The sequence below is a fragment of the Trichomonas vaginalis genome (assembly GCF_026262505.1).
Source record: "Trichomonas vaginalis G3 chromosome Unknown ctg_209, whole genome shotgun sequence".
NCBI classification, from domain to species: Eukaryota; Parabasalia; order Trichomonadida; family Trichomonadidae; genus Trichomonas; species Trichomonas vaginalis.
In genome coordinates this window covers 27,065-49,810 of record NW_026529296.1, presented here as the reverse complement: position 1 = coordinate 49,810, position 22,746 = coordinate 27,065, and the positions used below count along the sequence as shown (strand labels likewise).

At 32.1% G+C, this 22,746-nt stretch overlaps 4 protein-coding genes and 9 pseudogenes across 13 annotated transcripts, besides 4 other annotated features; 8 read left to right on the top strand and 5 right to left on the bottom strand.

Moving 5' to 3' along the window:
* Positions 1-331: 331 nt before the first annotated feature.
* Positions 332-369: a mobile genetic element.
* A 1,076-nt stretch (positions 370-1,445) lies between these two features.
* Positions 1,446-1,482: a mobile genetic element.
* A 611-nt stretch (positions 1,483-2,093) lies between these two features.
* Positions 2,094-2,845, top strand: TVAGG3_1094370 (annotated as a pseudogene). Its single transcript has one exon. A coding segment is annotated over exon 1 (752 nt).
* Positions 2,846-3,884: 1,039 nt separating this feature from the next.
* Positions 3,885-19,365: a mobile genetic element.
* On the top strand, positions 4,994-5,494 carry TVAGG3_1094360 (annotated as a pseudogene). Its single transcript has one exon. A coding segment is annotated over exon 1 (501 nt).
* TVAGG3_1094350 (uncharacterized protein) lies at positions 5,561-6,214 on the top strand (the record flags this gene model as incomplete). The annotated part of the gene is made up of 1 exon (XM_051257142.1): positions 5,561-6,214. The coding sequence occupies one exon, from the start codon at positions 5,561-5,563 to the stop codon at positions 6,212-6,214; it is 654 nt and encodes a 217-aa protein (XP_051075647.1).
* On the top strand, positions 7,444-8,391 carry TVAGG3_1094340 (annotated as a pseudogene). Its single transcript has one exon. A coding segment is annotated over exon 1 (948 nt).
* On the top strand, positions 8,671-9,062 carry TVAGG3_1094330 (annotated as a pseudogene). The gene has a single exon. A coding segment is annotated over exon 1 (392 nt).
* TVAGG3_1094320 lies at positions 9,489-9,804 on the bottom strand (annotated as a pseudogene). The gene has a single exon. A coding segment is annotated over exon 1 (316 nt).
* On the bottom strand, positions 12,444-12,881 carry TVAGG3_1094310 (integrase core domain containing protein family; the record flags this gene model as incomplete). Its single annotated transcript, XM_051257141.1, has 1 exon — positions 12,444-12,881. The coding sequence occupies one exon, from the start codon at positions 12,879-12,881 to the stop codon at positions 12,444-12,446; it is 438 nt and encodes a 145-aa protein (XP_051075646.1).
* TVAGG3_1094300 lies at positions 13,849-14,651 on the bottom strand (annotated as a pseudogene). The gene has a single exon. A coding segment is annotated over exon 1 (803 nt).
* Positions 15,062-15,932, bottom strand: TVAGG3_1094290 (annotated as a pseudogene). Its single transcript has one exon. A coding segment is annotated over exon 1 (871 nt).
* TVAGG3_1094280 lies at positions 17,950-18,312 on the top strand (annotated as a pseudogene). The gene has a single exon. A coding segment is annotated over exon 1 (363 nt).
* Positions 18,486-19,103, bottom strand: TVAGG3_1094270 (annotated as a pseudogene). The gene has a single exon. A coding segment is annotated over exon 1 (618 nt).
* Positions 19,360-20,862: a mobile genetic element.
* Positions 20,863-22,088: 1,226 nt separating this feature from the next.
* TVAGG3_1094240 (uncharacterized protein) lies at positions 22,089-22,451 on the top strand (the record flags this gene model as incomplete). The annotated part of the gene is made up of 1 exon (XM_051257140.1): positions 22,089-22,451. One exon carries the CDS (start codon positions 22,089-22,091, stop codon positions 22,449-22,451), a length of 363 nt encoding a protein of 120 aa, XP_051075645.1.
* A 17-nt stretch (positions 22,452-22,468) lies between these two features.
* Positions 22,469-22,711, top strand: TVAGG3_1094230 (serine threonine-protein phosphatase family; the record flags this gene model as incomplete). Its single annotated transcript, XM_051257139.1, has 1 exon — positions 22,469-22,711. One exon carries the CDS (start codon positions 22,469-22,471, stop codon positions 22,709-22,711), a length of 243 nt encoding a protein of 80 aa, XP_051075644.1.
* Positions 22,712-22,746: the final 35 nt, after the last annotated feature.

Here is a 22,746-nt window from a genome sequence, read left to right as displayed (position 1 = left end):
TCTTTCTTCAATCTCTTCTATTCTTTTTGTTAAATCATCTATTTTCATTAATGAGGTGATTCTTGATTGAGGAATAGATTTCAAACTAACCACCCCTTTTATTTTTGAAATTTTGAATCCATCAACTTTAAACATTTTATTCAATTTACATGTTGTCAATTCTTCAAATAATTTTTTATTATTAGCATAATAGTCATTAAATTCTTCAACAGATGAAAAAATTTTTATTTCAGTAATTGGTTTAACAACGTTTATTTTTTGTTGAACATTTTCACTTTCATTTATTTCTTCCTCCTCTGTTTCATTTATTTTTAAAATCGGTTTCATTTATTGTTGTAAACAGAAATTCATCAAAAGTGACACCTCAGAAAAGCTAAAATATTGAATTTTTGGAACTTTTGATAGAGCACGTTTTTAAATATTAATTAAAGTAAATGTATATTTTGTAAAGATTCTTTTTAATAAAAAATAAAATTTTGAAGAAGAACACAAAATCTTCTAAAAATAATATCACATAAACTCATATTATTTCTAATATATAACTATTTTATATAAAAATCAAATTCAATGATCTTAAAAGCGAAGGATAAACCTCAAAATTTACGAATATAATGAGTGGGAATATAATGCTTATCTATCATAAAACCATATGAAATATCAATTTTTGCTTTACGCCTAATTTTTGACGACAATTAGCAAAAAAATGTTAAATTTAACACTCAGTCCATTTGAATATGAAAAATAAAATTGACTTTGATTAAATGTTTTTATTTATCATGCAATTCTTCTTGCGACCAAAGATTTGATTAAAAGTTCAAAAAATATAAAATCAAAAATAATTGTTATAATTTAAATGAAGAAGTAATTTAAAACGATTTTATTTATGATCAAATTTTATATATTTTTTTGGATCAAATCCATTTTATAGAATTTATATACTATTCATCTATTAGTAAACACTACCGTATTATTTTTAAGCTATCTTATTTTTTGAAGTTTTATTCAAATCTTTGGTCGCAAGAAGAAATTGCATGAAATAAAAAACATTTAATCAAAGTCAATTTTATTTTTCATATTCAAATGGACTGAGTGTTAACATTTAACATTTTTTGCTAATTGTCGTCAAAAATTAGGCGTAAAGCAAAAATTGTATTTCATATGGTTTTATGATAGATAAGCATTATATTCCCACTCATTATATTCGTAAATTTTGAGGTTTATCCTTCGCTTTTAAGTCATTGAATTTGATTTTTATATAAATAGTTATATATTAGAAAATATATGAGTTTATGTGATATTATTTTTCAGAAGATTTCATTATATGCCTATGAAAAGTACTCTCAAAACTAAATTTTTCCTAATTATAATTAAATCTAGAATATTGTATTATGCTTAGTATTATTTCATTTTTCTCATTCAATTCAGAATTTACAAATGTCAAAAAATTGAGAGCTGTCACTTTTGATGAATTTCTGTTTATTACATTATCATTAAATAAAAATTAGAATATAAGTGATGAAATATATTTTTTAATTAATATTAAATCAGAAATGGCGGCAGGATTCTTTAAAAAATTATGGGATGGAATTAAGAAAGCTGCGGGTTGGGTTTATAAAAAGATTATTAAACCCGTTGCAAACTTTTTGGCACCAGTAGCGAAAACGGCAGGAACTATCATAGGTGGAGTATTAGGTACAAAGCAGGTAATCCGGCGATGGAGCACAAGCAGGTAACGCAGTTGGTGGAATTGCTGAAGGAATACTTAATAAAATAGGAGGTAGATAGTGGAAAAATAAATAAATATTATTTTTATCTTAGTATCGGTTGAAGTCTTTGATAAACTTTTTCTCCTTTATTTAATATTTCTCTTATTGGGCGGCTTTTGGTGTTATTGATTCAGCAACGTCACTAATTGCTTCTTTATTCTTAAATATCCAATTTGCTCCTTTCTTCATTGTTTCCCAAACTTTATGCGCTCCTCTTTTTACTTTATCCCACAGTTTCTTAAAGAATCCTGCAGCCATAGTTGATTATTTCATTAAAATTAAAAATTCATTTTCATCTTTTAATTTTGATTTTTTATTTATTAATAAATGACGACTAACTATTTGGTGCCAAACACTAAACCAATTAATGGAAATGTGTTTCATTCATTCGAAAAGATAAATGAAATATTCGCAAAGAATGACGGTAGAAGATATTATAGAGAACTTGAAAGTTCATGCTATGACTCTGATGCTCCATATTTTGATGATAAACAAACTCATTTAAGAATTACAAATCCGGCTCATGATGTGAACCAATTAGGTGACACATATATTAAACGCAAAGTTAAAGCAACTCTAGTTTCAAATAAAGCTTTCACATGTGATACCGCTTTTAAATGCATGCGTTTATTCGTTGGTTACAAATCATCAAATCAAAGCTTTAAACAATTAGAAGTAGAAACCGAAAGAGGTGATGCCGGTTATCTTCAAATGGATTGCGCCCGTGAATCTTTCGCATTTGCAACATATAAACCAAAATCAGAAAGGAAAGTTAAAAAGTTTGTTCATTCGTTATATAATAATGTTCAAAAATATGATAACTCAGTATGTGGTAAATATATTGACCCTTCAGAAGTTTTCGAGAACGCAAATAAAGAAGTTGATATCACTTTTGATATGATTATTCCAGTAAATGATTTGTTAGCATTTCAGGCGTTCGATGATTATCCTAAATCATTTGGTGATATCATTCTTAAATATTATGTTTTCAGGGATACTTTAGTATTTTGTCAGGTTGACCCGTTAAGAGTTGCTGATTTACAAAATTACGTTTATGAAAAGATAACTGATGAAAATTATGAAAAGATTATGAATCATGTTTATAAATATGATCGCAAATTCCAACAAATCGGACTTCCTGCCAATTAATTACAAGCTTAGCCGCTACATCTGCTGACGCAACAGTTGATAACGTTATTATTTCATGCACAAAGATGGAAGTTTTAGAGGATAAATGCATTACACCAGGATACGGTTTAATTGAAGAATCAGTTAAAGCAATACACGTTTTATTCAGTAAGGAAGATCCATTCATGATTCCAGCTCAACATATTGACGTTCGTTCACTAAATGGAGGTTGCATCACTCCTGAAGGTATCAGCTCAGATTTCTCATACGCTCTTCATAATGTTACAGATGTTGTGTTAACATTTCCGAAGAATGCAATGCAAAGAACGGTTTTAGAAAATCCAATGCTTCGAGGTCTTCAGGTCACTATAGATTCCAGAAAACTTCCCCGATCAAGCGATGACCACAGTGGGTGACATATTCTTTACACGTATGCTTCAAGCTTCTGATTTAGATGGAGTGAATGAATGCACAGAAGAATACGAGGACTCATTAACTAGACCACTGAATGATGATGATGGCACGCCATTAGCTAGAACATGGAAAGACCAAACTTCATTCTTATGCACTATTCCAGTTCAACGTGATGGAGCGGGTATATTCTTTGATGGATTAGAAACTTTCAACTCACAAGTTACAGTACAAGTGAAAGCTTATCCAATCATTCGGGGTGTAAATGACACTTACTGTTCAAAGGTGACAAATCCTCCTCAGGTTTGGTTTACTAGGACTACATATTGGACATGGACACCGGATGAAGGTTTGAAATATCATCCAACAGGTACACCACCACAGTATAGAAGTTCATATGATGAAATATTGATGAATAGAAATGTTTAAAATTATAAATTTATTTTTGATTAAATGGATTTAAATTCATCCACCCCTTATGAAGAATTAGCAGGAGTATATAATACATACGTAGATGATATGATTAATGAAGCATTGAGTGATAATAGAAATGCTCTATCTAAGGAAAAATTAATGAAAATTCCATATTCTGAATGTTACTTAAATTCAATCACTGCAGCAATTGGTAAACAAAATAAAGGTAAAACATTAACGATATTAAAACAAATTATCATTATTGCTAACACTTCCACCTATTCACATGTGTTAATTTATATCAACCGTTCAGGTTCACCTTCAGATGATACATTTGAATCTTTAAAGCATTTAATCAAAATTCCAATTATTTATTTATCACAAGAAGAAGCAGAAGATTATTTAAAAAACTTTTTAATGTATAAAGAATTATATAATACAATCAATAAGCAAGGATTATAGGATAAAATTATTGATAAACAACGGGATGAATTATTTGAAACACTTTCTATTTCAAATTTTTGATAGAGAATTTTTGCATTCACTCATTTTTCTAGATGATGCAGTGAAATCAAAACTAATAACAAATGAGAAATCATATTTTAATCAGTTATTAACTCAATGTCGACACATTCAGTGTTCATTCTTCATGGCTGTTCAATACTTCAAAGCATTAAGCACAAACATTAAATCAAATCTATCAACCCTTTTCATTTTCAGTGGGTTTAGTCGTCAACAGTTGAACGTTATGCTTTATCAAGTGAATTTACCAATGAGCATTAATGAACTTTACACACAATATCAGCAATTAGGTGAACATGGAAAAATAATAGTTGATTTAAATAAAGGAAGTGTTAAATTTGATTAACTTTTTATAATTAATTTTTGTTTTTTATTTATAATTAAACATGACAGAAATGGCAAATCTTCTACAGGTTCCATTAAAACAAGGGACAAACAAAAAGGGTGCATATAATAGAACTATGAAAGTTCCTGATGGAATGAAAGAATTAGTTCATATTGTTGCTGGTCTTCAAAAAGATGTTAAACAAATGAGAAACGTTTTAACATTACCAGAAGCTCAAGCATATGCCAAACGTCAAGGTCCAAATTGGGAAGCACACGAAGCAGACATTACGGGTCCAAATGGAAAACCTGATGGTATAAATGAAGTTTTCGTTACTGATGGTCAAGGAAATATTAAAGTCATAAATGGTTATAAATTAACTATATCTGATTATCCTAAACGTAAAGCATATAATGAACGTTATCCTATGCAATTTGATGAAAATGGAAAAGCTGTTAAACAATACATTGGAGAAGGTGAAAATGGTCCAATTAATTCATACCGTCATAATCCATATTCTTATTTCAATGAAGAATTAAATGCTGTTGAAGAGGGACCGGATGGATTACCACGATATTCTAACCAGTTTGATGGTCAATATGCAAATATTAGACCTGAAATTTCAGCTAAGAAATTCTTTAAAGTTGCTTTATTCGATCCAGTTTTCGCAAATGTTAAAGATGAACTTAAACAGCAATTCCAACCAATTATAGTAGCAAGAATTGCATCAGGTGCTTTATCTCAAGCATTCAAAGATTTAATTAAGAAACCATTATATCAGCAACGTGGTTTAACTTATGATTTAGTTAAGGAATCAGATAAAAGAAAATTTGAGAAATCAGATGATTATAAGAATGCAATTAATGAATATATTCGGTCTATTAATTTCGATGAAAATGCTAAAAATCAACTTCATGAACAAATACAGGGAATAATAGATTCAAAAGTTCCAGCAAAATAAAAGTTTAAATATATTTTTTTTATTCGATTATAAATGAGAAGACGTTTCACTAGTCAAAAGAACACTAACGCAAAAGCAGAGATTACGGTTGGTTATAACGTAAATGATGATAAATCACGAATTATTCAAAATGTTAAAGTTAATGTTAGCCCCGAATTAACAAGGTCAGCAACTCAACCAAATTTATTAACTCGTGACTTACCGAAGAATGAGGAGAATGGAGACCCAATCATTTTATCTGAACCCGGTAAAGAACCTGTTGAAATTCCCACTTATCCAACATACCCCCCACCTCTTTCATCAAACATCGAGAACCCATATAAAATAGACATTAATTCTGAATTAATGAAAATTTACCGTGATATAATAATTAATAATTATGATTCAATAATAAATTTAATTGACCAATCCGGTTTAATTATTTTACCTTATGAATCATTAATTCACATTATCGCCATTCTTTGTGATGTTCAAGATTCAGACGTTAAGATTCAATTTTTCATAGATGATGAGGTTTCATGCTGCGGAACAGTTGCAAAAATAAATCCTATAAAGGATATTAGCACAATTAAGATATCAAAGAACGGAACAACAACTGAACTTCATTTAACATATAATGATATTTATAATAAAATAGTTGATGAATATAAAATATCACTTGAAAAATTCTTTGTTAAGGCTATTTAATATTCAAGCATTAACATTATCGAATAATAATCCTTTGAATCATAATCAATAATAATTGACCTTTCACCAGTTTCTATCGTTTGTTTTATTTCTTTTTGTTCCCCACTATCCGGATCGGTCATTGTAATTGTTTTTGTTATAGTATCAGCTTTATCTTTAACTTCAATCTTTTTTCCATCGGATATTTAAACCAAAATTCCAAAAATTCGATATTGTCAATCTGTTCATATTTTAATCTATCAATTACATTTTTAATACCATCTGAAAATCTTATGAAATGGTCATTATATGGGTTTGATTGAACTAAATTTGAATGAAGTGAAATATAACCTGTTGATGAATATGACATTGACTCATATTGTCTGAAAACACTAAAATTTATAACATGAATGAATTTCTTATTCGTTGAATTTATGAATTCTTGAGGTAATCTTATTCTAGTTTTATTTATCACTGGAAAATAACGCTTTACCATATTTTTAATCGTAATAAAAATGTCAATTATCAATATTATTTCGAATAATAGCTGTGAATTAAATTTAACAGTTAGCGGAATTTATAATGTTACTCTCGTTTCTGTGAGTGGTAAATTTAATCCCATTCTTTTAGACCCTTCAGATTATATATCATTTATTAAAGATGACCTTGAAAAAACGTATGATATGTATATAAATAATGTGATAACGAAATGGGATATTAACATGATTTTAAGTTATTTAAATGAATCATTTATCGTATGGTATGAAGAAAATTTTAAATCAAAACCTGATAAACTTTTTGAACTTGATGAAATAAATAACCTTATTAAATTCCCGCTGAAAATTAAATTTTGTACTCCTCATCTTCGTTCATTGTTGGGGATATTAAATTTTGAAAAAGATGTTGGGGATGTTTTGTATTCTGACACCGGTTCCAATTTCATTTTAATCAAATGTGATAAAGTTAATACCCCAATGAGATTTTCACATCAAACATTAGACCCTAACTCTTACCCATCAATACAAAACATTTTATCCATCAACTTAAACACATTTTCTTTATCATATCCGTTTCAATTATCCGGGAATTCATTTATTCTTCATTCAAAAGATTTATCAAATATTAAATTTAGAATAACTGACCTATTTGATTGTGATTTAGAATTCATGAATGAAATATTATGGCAATTTCAAATAGAAAAAATAGCTGATGAGATAACAGATTAAATATTTATTTTTAAATCATAATAAATGATTAAACAACAGCAACTTAAGGCACAAAACACCCAGGTCCTTCAGACCATTACATACGCCATATATGCATATAATTCAAAGACGGCAGAACAAACGCAAAGGTTGAAATATGGAGATTTGGAGATAGTATTGAAAAATGAACATTTCGAATTCGTTTGCAAAGGTGGTGCGGTGATATCAAATATAAAAGAAATTTTATTTATGAATTCAAAAATTAAAGGAATAACGGATGATATAACATCAATTCCACCAGAAGAACAGAGATATTACGCATTAAATGCATTTCCTAAAGTTTTGAAGATTGGAGGATTTAATTTAAATGAGGAATTCATAGAAGGTTTCCTAAATGACATAATGAAGAAGGCGGATAAAACATATGTGGATAGTGAGTTAGAGAAGAAGGCAAATTTGGTTTATGTTGATGAAAAAGATAATGAAATTAAAGAAAAGGTTGAATGGTATCATGAGTGGACATTTGAGACTTTTAAAGTTAAAGCTGATACAGGATGGGTTTCAGGATGTTTAGACCTTAAGGCGGATAAAACATATGTGGATAGTGAGTTAGAGAAGAAGGCGGATAAAACATATGTTAACGAAATATACCAAAGTTTGATAGGAACAAAAAATATTGAAACTATTGTTGGTGATTTTTCTGTCAATGAAGAAAATAAATATTTTAGATGGCAGTTTGTACACTCCTTAAAAAATGGTACACAGTGTAAACTCATTCCGAAAAATAACAATGAAATGTATGTAAGCTATAAAAAGAATGATGGTACACAAGTTAAAGTTCCATTAGACAACAACTGCTACTTAAACTTATATGGAGACGAACAAAAGAAATATTTAAGAGTTTATGAAATGGTAGATATGACATTGCCTGACCCAGCTCCAGCACCATATTATTATGACTATGGAGATGACGACAGAACACCACGTGTAGATGTACAAAAGCTAACATTATATTTAGATTATTATAGATATAAAAGATATAATGCAATAGAAAAAACGAGAATAGTATATTATTATACAGATGACAGAAATAAATATTATAGTCAAGATTTTACCTACTCTGAAAACTTAAGATTATATTATAAAAAATATTCTGACACAAACCAGAAGAAACCTGAAATAGTTGCACTATATTTTAAGTTCAAAAGAGACAATCCTATAATATCTCATATGTTTGATTTAATGAACCCAGTAGGTTCTATTTATACATCTATGGATGCAAGAGGTCCTCAAGTAATGTTTGGTGTTGGTGCATGGGAACAAATAGTTGACAGGTTTTTGTATTGTGCAAACTCTTCAAAGGAAACAGGGGAAGTAAAACGATTTCAGGTGAAAATTTACCTGCACACAGTCACTACATAGATTTAAGTACATCTCAAGCAGGTTGGCATAAGCATAGATATTGGGATTGGTCAGGAATGACAAAAGGTAAAGGATATGATGTTAAAGATGATGTTAAGTTTGCTATAAATTGTTACTGGAGTGACACTCAGGGAGAAGGAAATCATACACATTTCGTTTCAGGATATACACAAACAACGGGACAAAGTAAAGAATACATGCCACCATTTATGACTGTATTCGCATGGTATAGAGTTCAATGAACGCTCAATGTTTGTGAAACAAACTTTAGAACGGACTGAAAGTCCTGAGCTCCAAAAGAGTGAACGGCATAATTTAAATTTTTATTTTTATCATAAATGACAAAATTAATTAAGCCAACTATTTCTAAATTAATGATACCAATGAAATCATTTCATGGAGTACTTATCCCAGGTTCTTCACAATTAGCCGGGGCAAGTGTTGTGACTCAAGGTGGAACAGTAGCGAATCCATTCAAATTATTAACTAAAGATGAACTTAATAAAATGATGATAAAATGATGATAAAATAACTGATAACAAAATTTTATTTCACTGCTACCATGTTACCATGTGCTACCATGTCAATTAACTTCTTTTAAAAATGATGACAACATGACATTTTGACAACAACACAGGATTAATGCAAAAATAAATTCAAATCATACTTTATAAAGCTTCATTTACAGGTATTTCATCGTCAGTAAATGAATCCTCATTATCGTTTGGTTCAACCTGTTTATATAATCCTTTCATTTCTTCTTTCAAAACATAACACCATGTTTGTTTACCGTCTATTCTTCTATGTTTCCTATCACATTTATCCTTAATACTCATTTGGAAATTCTTGTCTTTCATGTCTGATGGTTTGCAGAATAGAGCATTTTTACATGTCATACCTGTACACAATTCATCATAATGTGTATTTATCCATACATCTAAAGGATTTGTTTAATTCAATTAAATCTTGTTTGGCTTCAGTCATCGGTATGATTCGTACATTAAATGATGAAAGGTCATATTGCATAAAATACGTCAGTAAATTATCATAAAATTCCTTAGTGCATGAATTCATCAAATTCTTGAAGTAATCAAATTGACCCTTGAATTTACCATTAACTCTTAAAACTACGTATCTTCTGTCTCCAACTTCAATTTTGACAGGGTAGACGTTTTGTCATGATTTCATCGTAATGAGTGTAAATGACCCAAAATATATTTTAGGGTAGAAGGGTAGATCTAACCTCATTTCTAACCTCATTTCTACCCTCTTGCGATTTTCATACGGAATCTCTCTCTCGGTTTTCCGAGGGAAGCAATCATATGAGGAAATTCTTCTAAAAGTTCTTTTGTCTGTTGGTTTTCAAACCAATGATATGCTTGCTTTGTAGAACGAAGAGCGTTCATTATACTTTGCATTTGGTACATGTCATCTTTGACCGAACGAATGAGGCGAAGTTGTTTGTTATATTGTATGTACTCGTATTCTTCATTTATGGCTTCATGAACGATAGCAGTTGTTGTGTTCTCTGATGTTGACATTACTGTCATTTCATACAAAATAAAAATAATTTTAAAACTAACTTTATTTTTTCTGACTTTCACAAAAGACCAAAAATAAACGCTTTACATGTATTTTTCAGCAACTTCGTCAAATAATTTTATAGCTTTATCTATCTCATCTACTTCAAACGTTTCTTTACCTTTCATGGGAGCACCATACCTTTTCTCAAACTTTTCAAGTAGTTCTGTTTCTGCAGCTCTCATATCATTAACGAACACAACCTTGACTCTATTGACTGTACTGTCATATCTTTGAGTTATATTATATGTTCTTCCTATCTTATATCTCTTTGTATTGAAGTCCTTCGGTTTCTGAACGATGTAAAGTAAGCCTTCACTGCAACGTTCCGTATCGAATGAACCATATGTTATGAAGTTATATCCAACAACTGGGTCAATCCATAACAAAACTATTGGTATAAGACTTTTGTCAATGAGATATGCTCTTGTTCCATGAAATGCTACTGATATCATAAGCTCAGGATTTCTTGTCAAAATTTTCTGAGTAGAAGCAATTCTAACCCAGTCCTTTGTTTTCTTTCCAGATGGTGTTATAATGTCTGACAAAGAATATTTGTTGTATTTCTTTGAGTATCTTACGTTTAAATCACCTATTCTAACCACTTTGGTGTCATTGTCTATCTTTCTAACTGTTTCAAACTCAATGTTTGTCATTTCTGTCTTTACATACAAAATAAAAAATTTTCTTAGAAAAAATTAGCGTTATTTTTCTAACTAATGAAATTCATTATTTTTGTTGCTGAATTCAATAAAAATATATTTTAGGTGAAGAGGTTAGATCTAACCTGATATCTACCCTCATTTCTACCCTCAAGATTTACAAACGTTTAACGTGATATACGTTATGAATTCGTGAAATTTTAAATATTTTTGTAGCTTCTATTTCTTCAGTTAATATATCAAAAATTTTAACAATGCCGAAAGTTTCTTTATACTTCTTCTTGACATCAGATAAAAGGAAATCATCAGCTGTGGGATAGTTTTTATTAAGAAATGTCAACATGTCCATTTTATCTTCTGCTGGCTTTTCTGCTTCTTTCTTTAAGTCTGCGTAATCGTTTCTCATTTTTTCTATCTCTTTTAGTGAGTAGTTATATTTCCTCATTGCTGCTTTACATTTTGAGCATTGCGGATTCATTTTTGCGTTATACATTGAAACATTACCAGCTAAAATAACTAAAGCAGCAATGGCTTTCTTTAAATCTGAAGCAGTTGGTTTTATCTGTTCGTTCCATACTTTGCCTCTTCTGTCTTTATCTCTTATCTGCCACACACATTCAGCAACTAATGAAACAAAGTTGTCGTATGTCTTAAACTCCCCAGATTTATATATGTCAGAGATGTTCTTATATACCATGTCGCAATCTTTGTCCATAACTTTATGGTTGCAATGATATCCTAGAAACTCATAGTTTACTTTACGTATGAACTTCTTTATTTCTACTGAGTCAGTTGGTTTCACTTCTATTTCATCGAATTCATGAATAGTGAGCTTTTGTTGTTGGATTTCAGGCAATTTGGGTAAATGGTCAATAATGTCCTGCATGTCATAAAGATACTGTTCATTTGTTTCATCTTTCGCACTACAGTCTAAATTACTTGTTAAAAGTTCTTGCTTAATTCTTTGTATTTCTGTCTCAAAAGTATATGAAGAAGGAATGAAGCTTTTCATCTCTACTAACATAGATGTAGGATTCATGACTAAAGAGTTTGGTGCTGTAGTTGTTTGAATTGTTGTAGAACCTATTGTTGAAATCATATCTTTACATACAAGATAAAAAAATAAATAAAAATAAAACTAACTTTATTTTTTCTATCTTAAGGAAATTCATGAAAATTCACGAGAAAGCAAAAGCAATCTGAGCCGCTAAGCGGTGAGGGTGAGAAAACAGGTGAAAAAACAGGTGAGAAAACAGGTGAAATCTCACCTCTTCACCTAAAATATATTTTTGTCTGATTTACATCCAACGAAAAAGTTTAGAAGAATTTTCTCATTCTTTCTGGTAAATGCTTTGTCTGATTTACATCTAATGAAAAAGTTTAGAAGAATTTTCTTATTCTTTCTGGCATATTTTTATCTTTCCAGTACTCCCGCTCTAATGGTCCCAGATGTGTTTGGCTTCGTTTCTTTTGTATATACTTTTCTTCTTGTTGTTGTGTCATTGAATTTGGTGTATGTCCTGTTGTAGAATTTGTTGAGGAATTATATACTTCGAGAAAATGTTTCATTGTTTCTTCGGTAAAGTCTCGCTCTTGATTTAAATCTCTGAGCGTTCTTATGAAGCGATTAATGATGCCGAGTATGTTATGGTTATGGTCTTCAGTAGTGTAGTGAGTTATGTTATGCTTAATGAGAAATTCTGTGATTTCGTTGCTGAGGTATGCACTGTCTTGGTCTGATGTTAAAGTACTTGGGTTATGTTCTGCTACAAACTTTTGTAAAACTCTTAACACTTCACGAGTTCCTTTATTTCTCATTATATACGCAAAAGCTTTGCGAGTGTTAACATTTATGAAGATGAGGAATGGTTTATGTCCTCCTTTTCTGCTTTGAATGAGAGTGTCAAATTGGTATGCATCAGGAGTGTTGGAGTAAATTGGTAAAAAGTAGTCGTAAGGATTTATTTTTGTTTGATGTACAACATTTTTGTCAAAGAACTTTTTAACTTCAGCTCTGTTAGTAAATCCCAACTCTTTGCAGCTTCATTGAATTTCTTAAATGACCTCCATGGATGTTGTTCGAATACTTCTTTCAAGCTCATTTATGTAAAGTTAAAGATTTCATTGAACGCGGTAAGTCTAGACCTTTGAGTCAAGGCTCAAGTGTGTTTATTGAACGCGGTACCATGCGAATAGAGTCATAAATGGAGGCATATAATCTGCACCCGAACCTGTTGGATTTGTTGTGAAAGTGTGTGAATGATTTCCTCCTGGTTCAGTTGGTCGAAAAGTCTTTTTTGCCGAATGGTTATAATCTGGAGATAAAACGTCATTGCCAGCATAATATTCTGAGTTGTATAATGGATGGTCTCTTAATGAGTGACTATGGTCACCAGAAAAGTTTGTAGTTCCTGTATGAGTGTGCGGTGGAAGGTTTGCTTCTTTAATTTTCTTCGAACCACCTGTTTGCTTTGAAGAGTTCGCACAATAGAGGAATTTATCTACAATCTGTTCCCACGTACCAAAACCTAAAACACTTGCTGGATTTGTTGAGTTCATTGACGTATAAATAGAGCCTATAGGATATATGGTTTCAAGAATCTGGACCTTCATTGTTAGAAGTTCATGTTTAACGTTTATAGTTTTATTGCCTTCTACAATATTTATATTGTTTGTTATTAAACCATTAGGAAAAGTAGGAGGATAAATTCTTTGTTCTTGTACAGTTGCACCGTCTCTTCCTGTTTTTGTTACTATTTCGATGCATGCCTTAATTTCTTTAATCTTGATTGTTTGAAATTCTTCATGCACGTGCTCTTTATCGGCTTTTCCATTAAGCGCAGCATTTACTTCCGACTTCTTTGCATAATTTTCATCTACATAAGTTTTGTCGGCTTTCTTATCTAACATTGCTGGTAGTTCATGTGCTTCAAAGTTTCTGGCATGACCTTCAATATTCCTGCAACTGTTATCTAAATTGTTTAGTGTATCTTTTACGCTTGTACTTGGATTCTCTAAAGGTGCACTTGAACCAAGGGTATAGTTCAGTATTATGTCATCAGCTCTAACAGTAGTGAAGGATTCATGTGTATGGTTTTTGTCTGCTTTGTTGTCTAAAGAAGTTTGAAGTTCATTTATATCGGAGATATTGTGTTTATGAGATTTCAAAACTTTGTTCATTGCGTCAAGTTCATTTTTGTCAGCTTTACTTTTAATAGCATCTTCAAAAGTTATTTTTGCCTTAACTCTTAACATAAATCTTGGTTTAACTAATACACCGTTAACAAAGAAGTATGAAGCATAAATTTTAGCGTTATAACCAAATGTTTGTGGTGCTATACCTGTGTCATACTGTACAGTACAGTGTATGTCATAACCTTTAGCACGAATGAATTTATATCTTCTTTCATTAACATTTTTCGTCTTCACTTTTTCACCCTGTGTTAAATATCCATGATAGTCCGTTATAATCTGTTCATCTGAACTTATATAATGAACATGGTTCTTGTCCGCTTTACTATTTAATGTAGCTTGAAGTTCATTTATATCGGAGATATTGTGTTTATGAGATTTCAAAACTTTGTTCATTGCGTCAAGTTCATTTTTGTCCGCTTTACTATTTAATGTAGCTTGAAGTTCATTTATATCGGAGATATTGTGTTTATGTTCTTTATCTGCTTTTTCGGCTAATTTCTCTTCTATCTCATTTATTTCAAGTTCATGCCTACCACCACCTCCCGAAGAAGTATTTTTCTTCAGCTCTTGAAGAACGTCCACTTCGCCATCTTTGGTGTCAATAATGAGACTTTGAGTTAAAACCTTTCCTGTCTTAATGGATGTTTGTAAAACTTCTTCTTCACAGTGTTCGGGGTCATGGTCGTCATCATATCTTGTGAAATCAGAGATGTTGTCATACATTAAGCATATCTGTCTCAAAAGTTCTGCTATTTGAAACTGGAACGAAAGATATACAGAACTTTCATCATCTCCTAAAGTCAAGTCTGCTTTCTTAAGTATTTCTTGAATGTATGCAATGAGAACAGAGTACCTTGGAAAATATTCGAACAATATTTCATTAGCTGTTGGTTTTGGTGGTTCTTCTGGAGTTTCTGTTGGAGTTTCTGCATCTCTTGACTTCAATGCTCTTGCTCTCAAAGACCTAAATGTTAGAGCACCAGGTTTTACAAAGGACTTTATAAATGCTTTAATAGTTCCTGGTAAGTTATTGTTAGCATTAAGTAAGTTCCTTATGCTTCCATCATGTACGTCCATAGCACTATGTAAAAAATCTATACTTTTCTTGTAGTCAGCAATAGACTGACTGTGATTTTTTAAAGATTTGTCAATACCTTTAAGCCAATCTTCATGCATGTCTGATACTGAGCCAAGAATATCATTTGCTTCCTTTAGTGTATTTTGTGCTTCTCGTAAAGTATCCAATCCCGTACGTGCATTGTTTGCTATACGTCTTACAGTATCTATTTGACTCCTTGTTTCTTGCATCCAACCAGATAAAGTTTTAATAGTATCCGAACCATTTGAAATGAAGTTCAAAGCATTTTTAACGTCATCTAAAGCTTCTTCACCAAGTACTGCCCATATCTTTCCGATTTGGTATTGAAGAACTCCATATGAAGCAGCTGTTAAACCAGTATTTATAAGGTCCCATATCCATGATTTAGCAGTTTTTCCATCCTTTCCATCCTTTCCATCCAAACCGTTTTCGCCTTGAGGTCCTTGTGATCCTTGAGGTCCGGTGTCACCCTTCTCTCCTTTCAGTTCATCTTTATGTTCGTTATAATATTCTAATGTCATAAGGTGTACATCATTACTGTTACCAGCAACGCCGAGAATTTGTTTCTCATTCATGACTAAATTCTTTAGGCATTTAATGTTGTCGTCAAATCGAAAGCTCTTTAACAATTCAATGAGAACATTCAGTACTTTCACTAATGAGGCATCTACTGTTGAATTTATATATTGCACCGTTCCATCATTTATGATGGGAACCTTGCTTGTTGTAATGAATGGGTCATAAGTGTTAAAAGTATCGAAATCAATGACTTTTTTAGTTTTTCCATCGTCAATGACTAAATCATTGCCTTCAATGGTTAAAGTTGAGTTTTCGTTTACTAGTTCATGTGCTCTTCTTGCTTCATTTGTTTCATACGCATATGCAGCAATAGTCATATTTTAATGAGAATAAAATGTTGTTCTATTTGCAAAGTACAGACCCAAACGAATACGGGACAGTAAAGCTACAAACAAACTTAGGTCTTCAGAATGAAGCGCTTGCTTTCAGAGTTGTTGACTTTAATACTATTGCTTCATTCGTTATAACTGACGAAACAGATTTCATGGAGCTTGAAATAGATGGAAAGAAGCACGAAATAAGATTTCACAATAATGTAGAATATAAGATGGAAACATTAGCTGGAGTGTTAAATGCTCTCATAAATACTACAATAAACAAGGATAACGAAGAAAACTTAATGAATGTTAAACTTATTGCAGGAGTTTTGAAGTTCAGTTATGCGAAGGAGTTTAAGATAACACGAATGAGTCATAGAGTTCAATTGCTTCTGGGAGCATACCATATGACATTTCCTTTGAAAGTGTTGACAAAACGATTGAGATGAAATCCGTTCCATACGTATGTTATGGCAATTGTTTGTATACGTTGAGTCAAAAATAGCTAATGTCACAGGTATTTCAGGAGTTAATAGTAAAGGTTCAGTAGAATATAAGTCTTTCTGTTATGAAGTAAATTCAATGTTCATTCCAAACGTTCCTGTCATAGTAACTCATTTAGGTAAATGGGTTCGCATTAGTCCTCATAATTTGAAAGACATGCAATTCAGACTAGTTGACTTTCAAGGCGAGCCCGTAGTACTGAAGGCACCAGTGCGAATGACTGTTGAAGTTGACTTTTTAGAAAATATTAAATGCAACAGCTTACAAAGAGAACTCAGAGCTAAAAATATAAAGTATGAATGTTATGTATTAGGGTATGAACTTTGGTTGTTGCTGTTTGATGAAACAAATGAGTTAGTTATGTCAGTCAAGAGAACAGAAAAAGGCGTCAAAGGCGCCGAGCGCAAAGCGCTATATTGTATTAGTGAAAACTGCACCAAGTCAATAAGATTAGGTTTGCATTATGAAGATGAGTTCGATACTGTTGAAGAAGTTTTGGATAGATATTACAAATTGCTTTAATTTACTAAAACATATTTCAAACAAAGCTTATAGTAAGTAGATAGTTTTGTATACTCGTTCGAATAATTATACTTAAACTCAACTCCTGGAGTACCTGGTGTTTCAATGATGCGGATGTTACCTATTTTCATGAATATTGGAGTTTGACCACAGCATTCGATTTCAGGTCGAGATAGTCAATGACACATTGCTTTCCTGTTATTCGTGATATAATATTTTCAAGGTCCTCCTTTGTTAGAATTATTTGGTTCTTACTTATAAGATTTGTCAAAAGCTTCTTATCGTCTTTGAGTAAAATTGTTTGGTATAACTGAAGAAGGTAATGGTCTACGTTATCTGAAGGATTTGTTTGAAACATTTGTAAGGGTTGTCGTTGGCTTCTCTTGAAAGAACTTGGTCCAGTGGTGGATACTCTAACTTAACATCTGATGTAGCGTTAGCGTTTGAAGCTGTGTTTAAATTCACGGCGCCATGCGCCATGATGGGCTCTTTGAGCCCTCCCGACTTAAGATCTGGTTCTTTTTCTTTCAAACACTCCGAACTATAGTTCTTTATGACAATATTGTTTGTCGTTCGTGAGTCAACATTTGATGTTGGTTCAATTGGAACATTAACGGCACCAGCTAAGATGGATTTGCTTCTCATTTCATATAGAATAAAAACCTTTTATATGTATGAAATGAACAATATACTCGACAAGGGTTTGAATGTAAAGCTAACGAATGAAAATATTGTTGAATTCACTGAGACAGGAGCTGTGTATAAAGATGTAGAACTACTGAACAAAAGAGCAAAGGGAAGAAGCAGGAATATGAACAAAGGGTGGAAGCCTATAAAAATTTATGTCAATGATGGCTCAGGAGGTTCAAACATAAAGTATGCAGAAAGTTATAGAGTTTATGCTCTCAAAGGTGAAAAGCCTTCATTTAAGAACAGCTATTCTAACGCATATCCTCAAAAGCTAACGGATGGAGAAGTGGATGATATGAATGACAGCAAAAATATTAACAGAAATGGCGACAGAGATGCATGGAATTTGTTTACCATCAGTCAATTGAAGGTTAAACTTTAAAACAATGTTGGTCGTTCCCATGGAATATTTTTGACTTTAATGGTATTAGTCATGATATGAATCTCAAGGTATGAACGAGGAGAGATGAGAGACTTATATGCTTCCCAAATTTCTTCAAAAGGTAATGTTATACCTGACTGTTTCCAAATGAGTTCAATGTCATAACGTGAGAAACCTTGAAAGATAACGAAGTCAGTTATGAGACGTTTTATGTTTAAAGCAAGGAAACGCCATGTTTGCATAAGTATTGCTACAGTTAAATGGTAATGTCTGACTTTAGTTATGATGTTAGCTAATGGTGAGTCTGGTTTTGACACTAAACCTTTTCCGGCGAAGTCGTCACAAACGAGCAGAGTATTTGAAGGATACTTTTTGAAGGGGTATTTTGAAAGTTTTGACAGAATGTAGTTTGTAAGTCGTTTCATATCGTAAACTCCTGAGTACTGACGTAAGTGGTGTTTGTCAATAATTCTTTCCATCTCTTCTGAAGTCTTTTGCATTCCTGACTGTATGAACTCTACAATAGCATAATATTTTCTCTTACGTCGAATGTAACGTTGAAGAAATTCAATGAGTTCGCTATCTGGAACTTTAACGACAGATGCTTGAACTTTACTCATGAATGTTTTCGCTGTTGAATCCATAGAGTCTGAAGTTGCTGATATAATGATTTGGTCATAGTAAGAGTCGTTTCCTAAACGCTCTGTTATGAGTATATGACGAATGAGGTTAAATGTCTTACCTGAACCCATCTTTCCACAATAGAAATACACGCCATTTGAACAGAATTCATAATCTTTGCTGAAAGGAAGAATAAGAGAAGAGTTAAGTTTGTCTGTAGTTTCATTCATGTCTTCATCTACGTCATGTATTAAATGCTTCATTTTATCTCCATTAAAAATGCAAGTCAGAAATATTCAGAACATAGCACCGAGTCTAACTGACAAGAGTATAAAGATATACTATGAACACGTTATGATGAAACCAACCAAAATTCAAGAAAGTCAGGAAACAATAAGAATTACCGAAAAAGTGACAAAACATCAAAAACAGGGAGGGGGTCTCAATTTTTATTACTTATATTATTTTACAATATTTATATAAATACTCTTTATAATATATTTTACTATAAAATTATACTTCAAATTCAAATATTTAAAATATTATTTACATAATTATCTCAAAATTATATTTTTATATATTATTTTTCATATGTATAAATCATATAATCTATATCTATGCAAATCTCATCTAAAATTTTTTGAAACAAACCGCTACCATTTTATAATGGTCCATCTTAAATTCATCATAAATTCTGGTACATGTTAGTACCAGAGTCTTCAAATCTCAAACACTCTGGTACCAACATGTACCAGACGCGAGTTTCCAATGCCCTCGTACGATTTTCTATTAAGATCTTCTTGAATGAGAAGGTCTTCATAGAAACTCGTACGAGGGCTTCTCTTTTAAATACTCTGGTACCTGCTGGTATCGGAGTCGACTTTACAGCCCTTTCCCCAATTTTGAAGCTGGGGAAAATTTTTCAAGCAATGAAAGGGAAGCTCTCGCTATGAGGTGAAAATCTAGAATTTTTACCTCATAGCGAGTAATCCTTTGTTAATTGCTTGAAAACTTTCTTCAAATTATCAAAATTTCGAGGAAAGGTTTCCTTGCTTCAAAGTAGAGATGGAGCCCTTTGAGCCACTGCATATAGGTCAGTGACTCAAAATACTCCATCTCTACTAGAAATCGCCAAAATTTGGGTCGCAATCTTTGAAATGCGACGCAAGTTTTGGCAATTTCGCGAGGGACTTGCTCCATTGGTGCATAGATTCACACTCTATGCACCAGATGGAACAATTCTTTCGCTGACAGCGGGAAACTTTGTCTGAATAGTTTTAACATTCAGACAAAGTTTTCCGCTGTCAGAGAGGGAATGGAAGGGTTAAGAGGTATATATTCATAATGTATACCTCTTACTCTTCCATTCCCTCAAGAAAGTTCAAAAACTTGGGTGCAATCAGTTCTGATTGCACCCAAGTTTTTGAACTTTATATAAGGAATTGTTGGCTATGATGTACTGATCATGAATCAGTACATCATAGCCAACAATTCCTTCGCAAACAGTGGGAAACTTTGTCTGAATAGTTTAACATTCAGACAAAATTTCCCGCTGTCAGGGAGGGAATTAGAGGGTGGGAGATATATAGATAGACTATAAATCTCTCACCCTTTAATTCCCTCAAGAAAGTTCAAAAACTTGGGTGCAATCAGAACTGATTGCACCCAAGTTTTTGAATTTTGAATAAGGAATTGTTGGCTATGATGTGGATAGCCGCTGCCAGACCAAATGAATTAACCGTTGTGAATAACGTTTCTGAATCTTTATTTAAAAAGATAAAATATCACGATTTTGGCGCTGCGTTAAAAAATCAAAGAATTGATGTTTTTGTCAAAAATCTTTTAGAAGAAGTTGCACCCAATTACTTTTATCGTATTAAAAACGATTTAGGTCAGGTGAGTGGGGCTTCCAGGCACTTCGTGCCCTCTAGCCCCTAAGAAATTTTGCCCAAGACCCAAGAGGAGGACCGAACCCCAGCCGACCAGCCGGTGACAAAACAAAAACCGTTGCTATTTACATCATATTAATAGTGTCACTTTTTGTGTCACTTTTTAAAATGTCACTTTTATGTCACTTTTCACAAATTATATATGTTTTCATGTTTTGTCACTTTTCTGTCACTTTTCGGGTAAAAACATTTTTATTATTATATATAAATGAATTTTACAAAACCACCGTTACCGTTCTTTGGGAATAAGAGTAGATGTAAAGATATTATATTGAGAGAACTTAAGAAACTACCGAATGGTCTAACATTTGTAGATTTGTTCGGTGGAAGTTTCTATATATCCCATTTTATGTCATACAATATTCCCAGACTCAAAGATTATATGCAATGACTTCGACAACTATATGGACCGTCTCAAACATATTCCAGACACAAACAATATATTGAAAGAGTTAAAAGAAAAGATACCTATAGGTAAGATGGAACGTATACCATTAGATAAGAAAAATATTGTGAGAGAGGTTTTGAAAAAAGCAGAATATATAGACTGGGATAGTATATCTGCTAGACTATTATATAGTGGTTCTATAAGAGTTCATGACATTGAAACACTTATGTCAAAAGTTTTATATCTTAACTATACAAATGTTTTCAAAGAGGACATAGAAAAATATATTGAGGGTATAGAGTTTGTGAGATGTCATTGGACAGAGTTGTATGAAAAATATAAAGACAAGGAAAATGTTTTCTTTATAGTGGACCCGCCGTTCTATAACACATGGGATTTTCAATACCAAGTAGACTGGACTTTGAGAGACTCTTTAGAAACTTTAGACGTTATACATAACCATCCATGCTTTTACTTTACATCCGATAAAAGTGGTTTGGAAAGTGTCATGAGATGGTTAGAAGACATACATGACTATGAGTTTAGATATGACAAGATAGAGTATGAGAGAGGTCCTATAAACCGGAGAAAGTGTCACAATAAAGAAATTTTATTAGTAAGTAAATGTGGTTTGAAATAGGACTACTTGTTTTAGGTTTTTTCCATTGTGTCATTTATTTATTTGACGTGGCAGAAAAGTACAGAGAATATGAAGATGAACCAATGCCTGCAAATGTTCAGTATATGTACTCGTAAGAGATATTTTTATCTAATATTAAATGGACGCACAGAACTTAGCGAATGCACAGCAACCTGGACAACCAAACCCAGAGAATATTCCAAATGAAGTTAGAATACAAACTGCAATGGCAAACTATGGTCAAGTGCCAACAGATGTACAAATGCAAACTGCCATGTCAAATGACGCTGCGTTAGGTTTGCCACCATGGTATGCAAATATGAGATGGAAAGAGTTTTATACAAACCCTGAAGTGGGATATAAACAACTTTATGCAGATGACGCGAACACAGGAGTTGACCCAGAATATGTTTTCTACCAGATGAGAAACAGAATGTATGAGCTCCAGTTAAAGAATGCTATGGAACTCAACAGGAAACGTAAGAGACTAGGCGGACATTAGATTTTACATATAGTAAAATGGGTTTCTTCAGTAGTATTGGAAACTTCTTTCGAAATGTTGGAAGAGGTATATGGAATGGAATAAAATCTGTCGGAAGAGGAATTTGGAACGGTGTCAAAAATATTGGTAAAAGAGTAGGTCAGTTCGTTGGTATTATACCTAAAGACCCTGAACCAGAAGAACAAGCTCCTGTTATACAACAGCCTGAACCTGCACCACAGTCTAGTTGGCAACCAAATCCAACACCTCAACCGTATTAAAAAATTATATTTTTATCGTTCGATAGTAGTTGTAT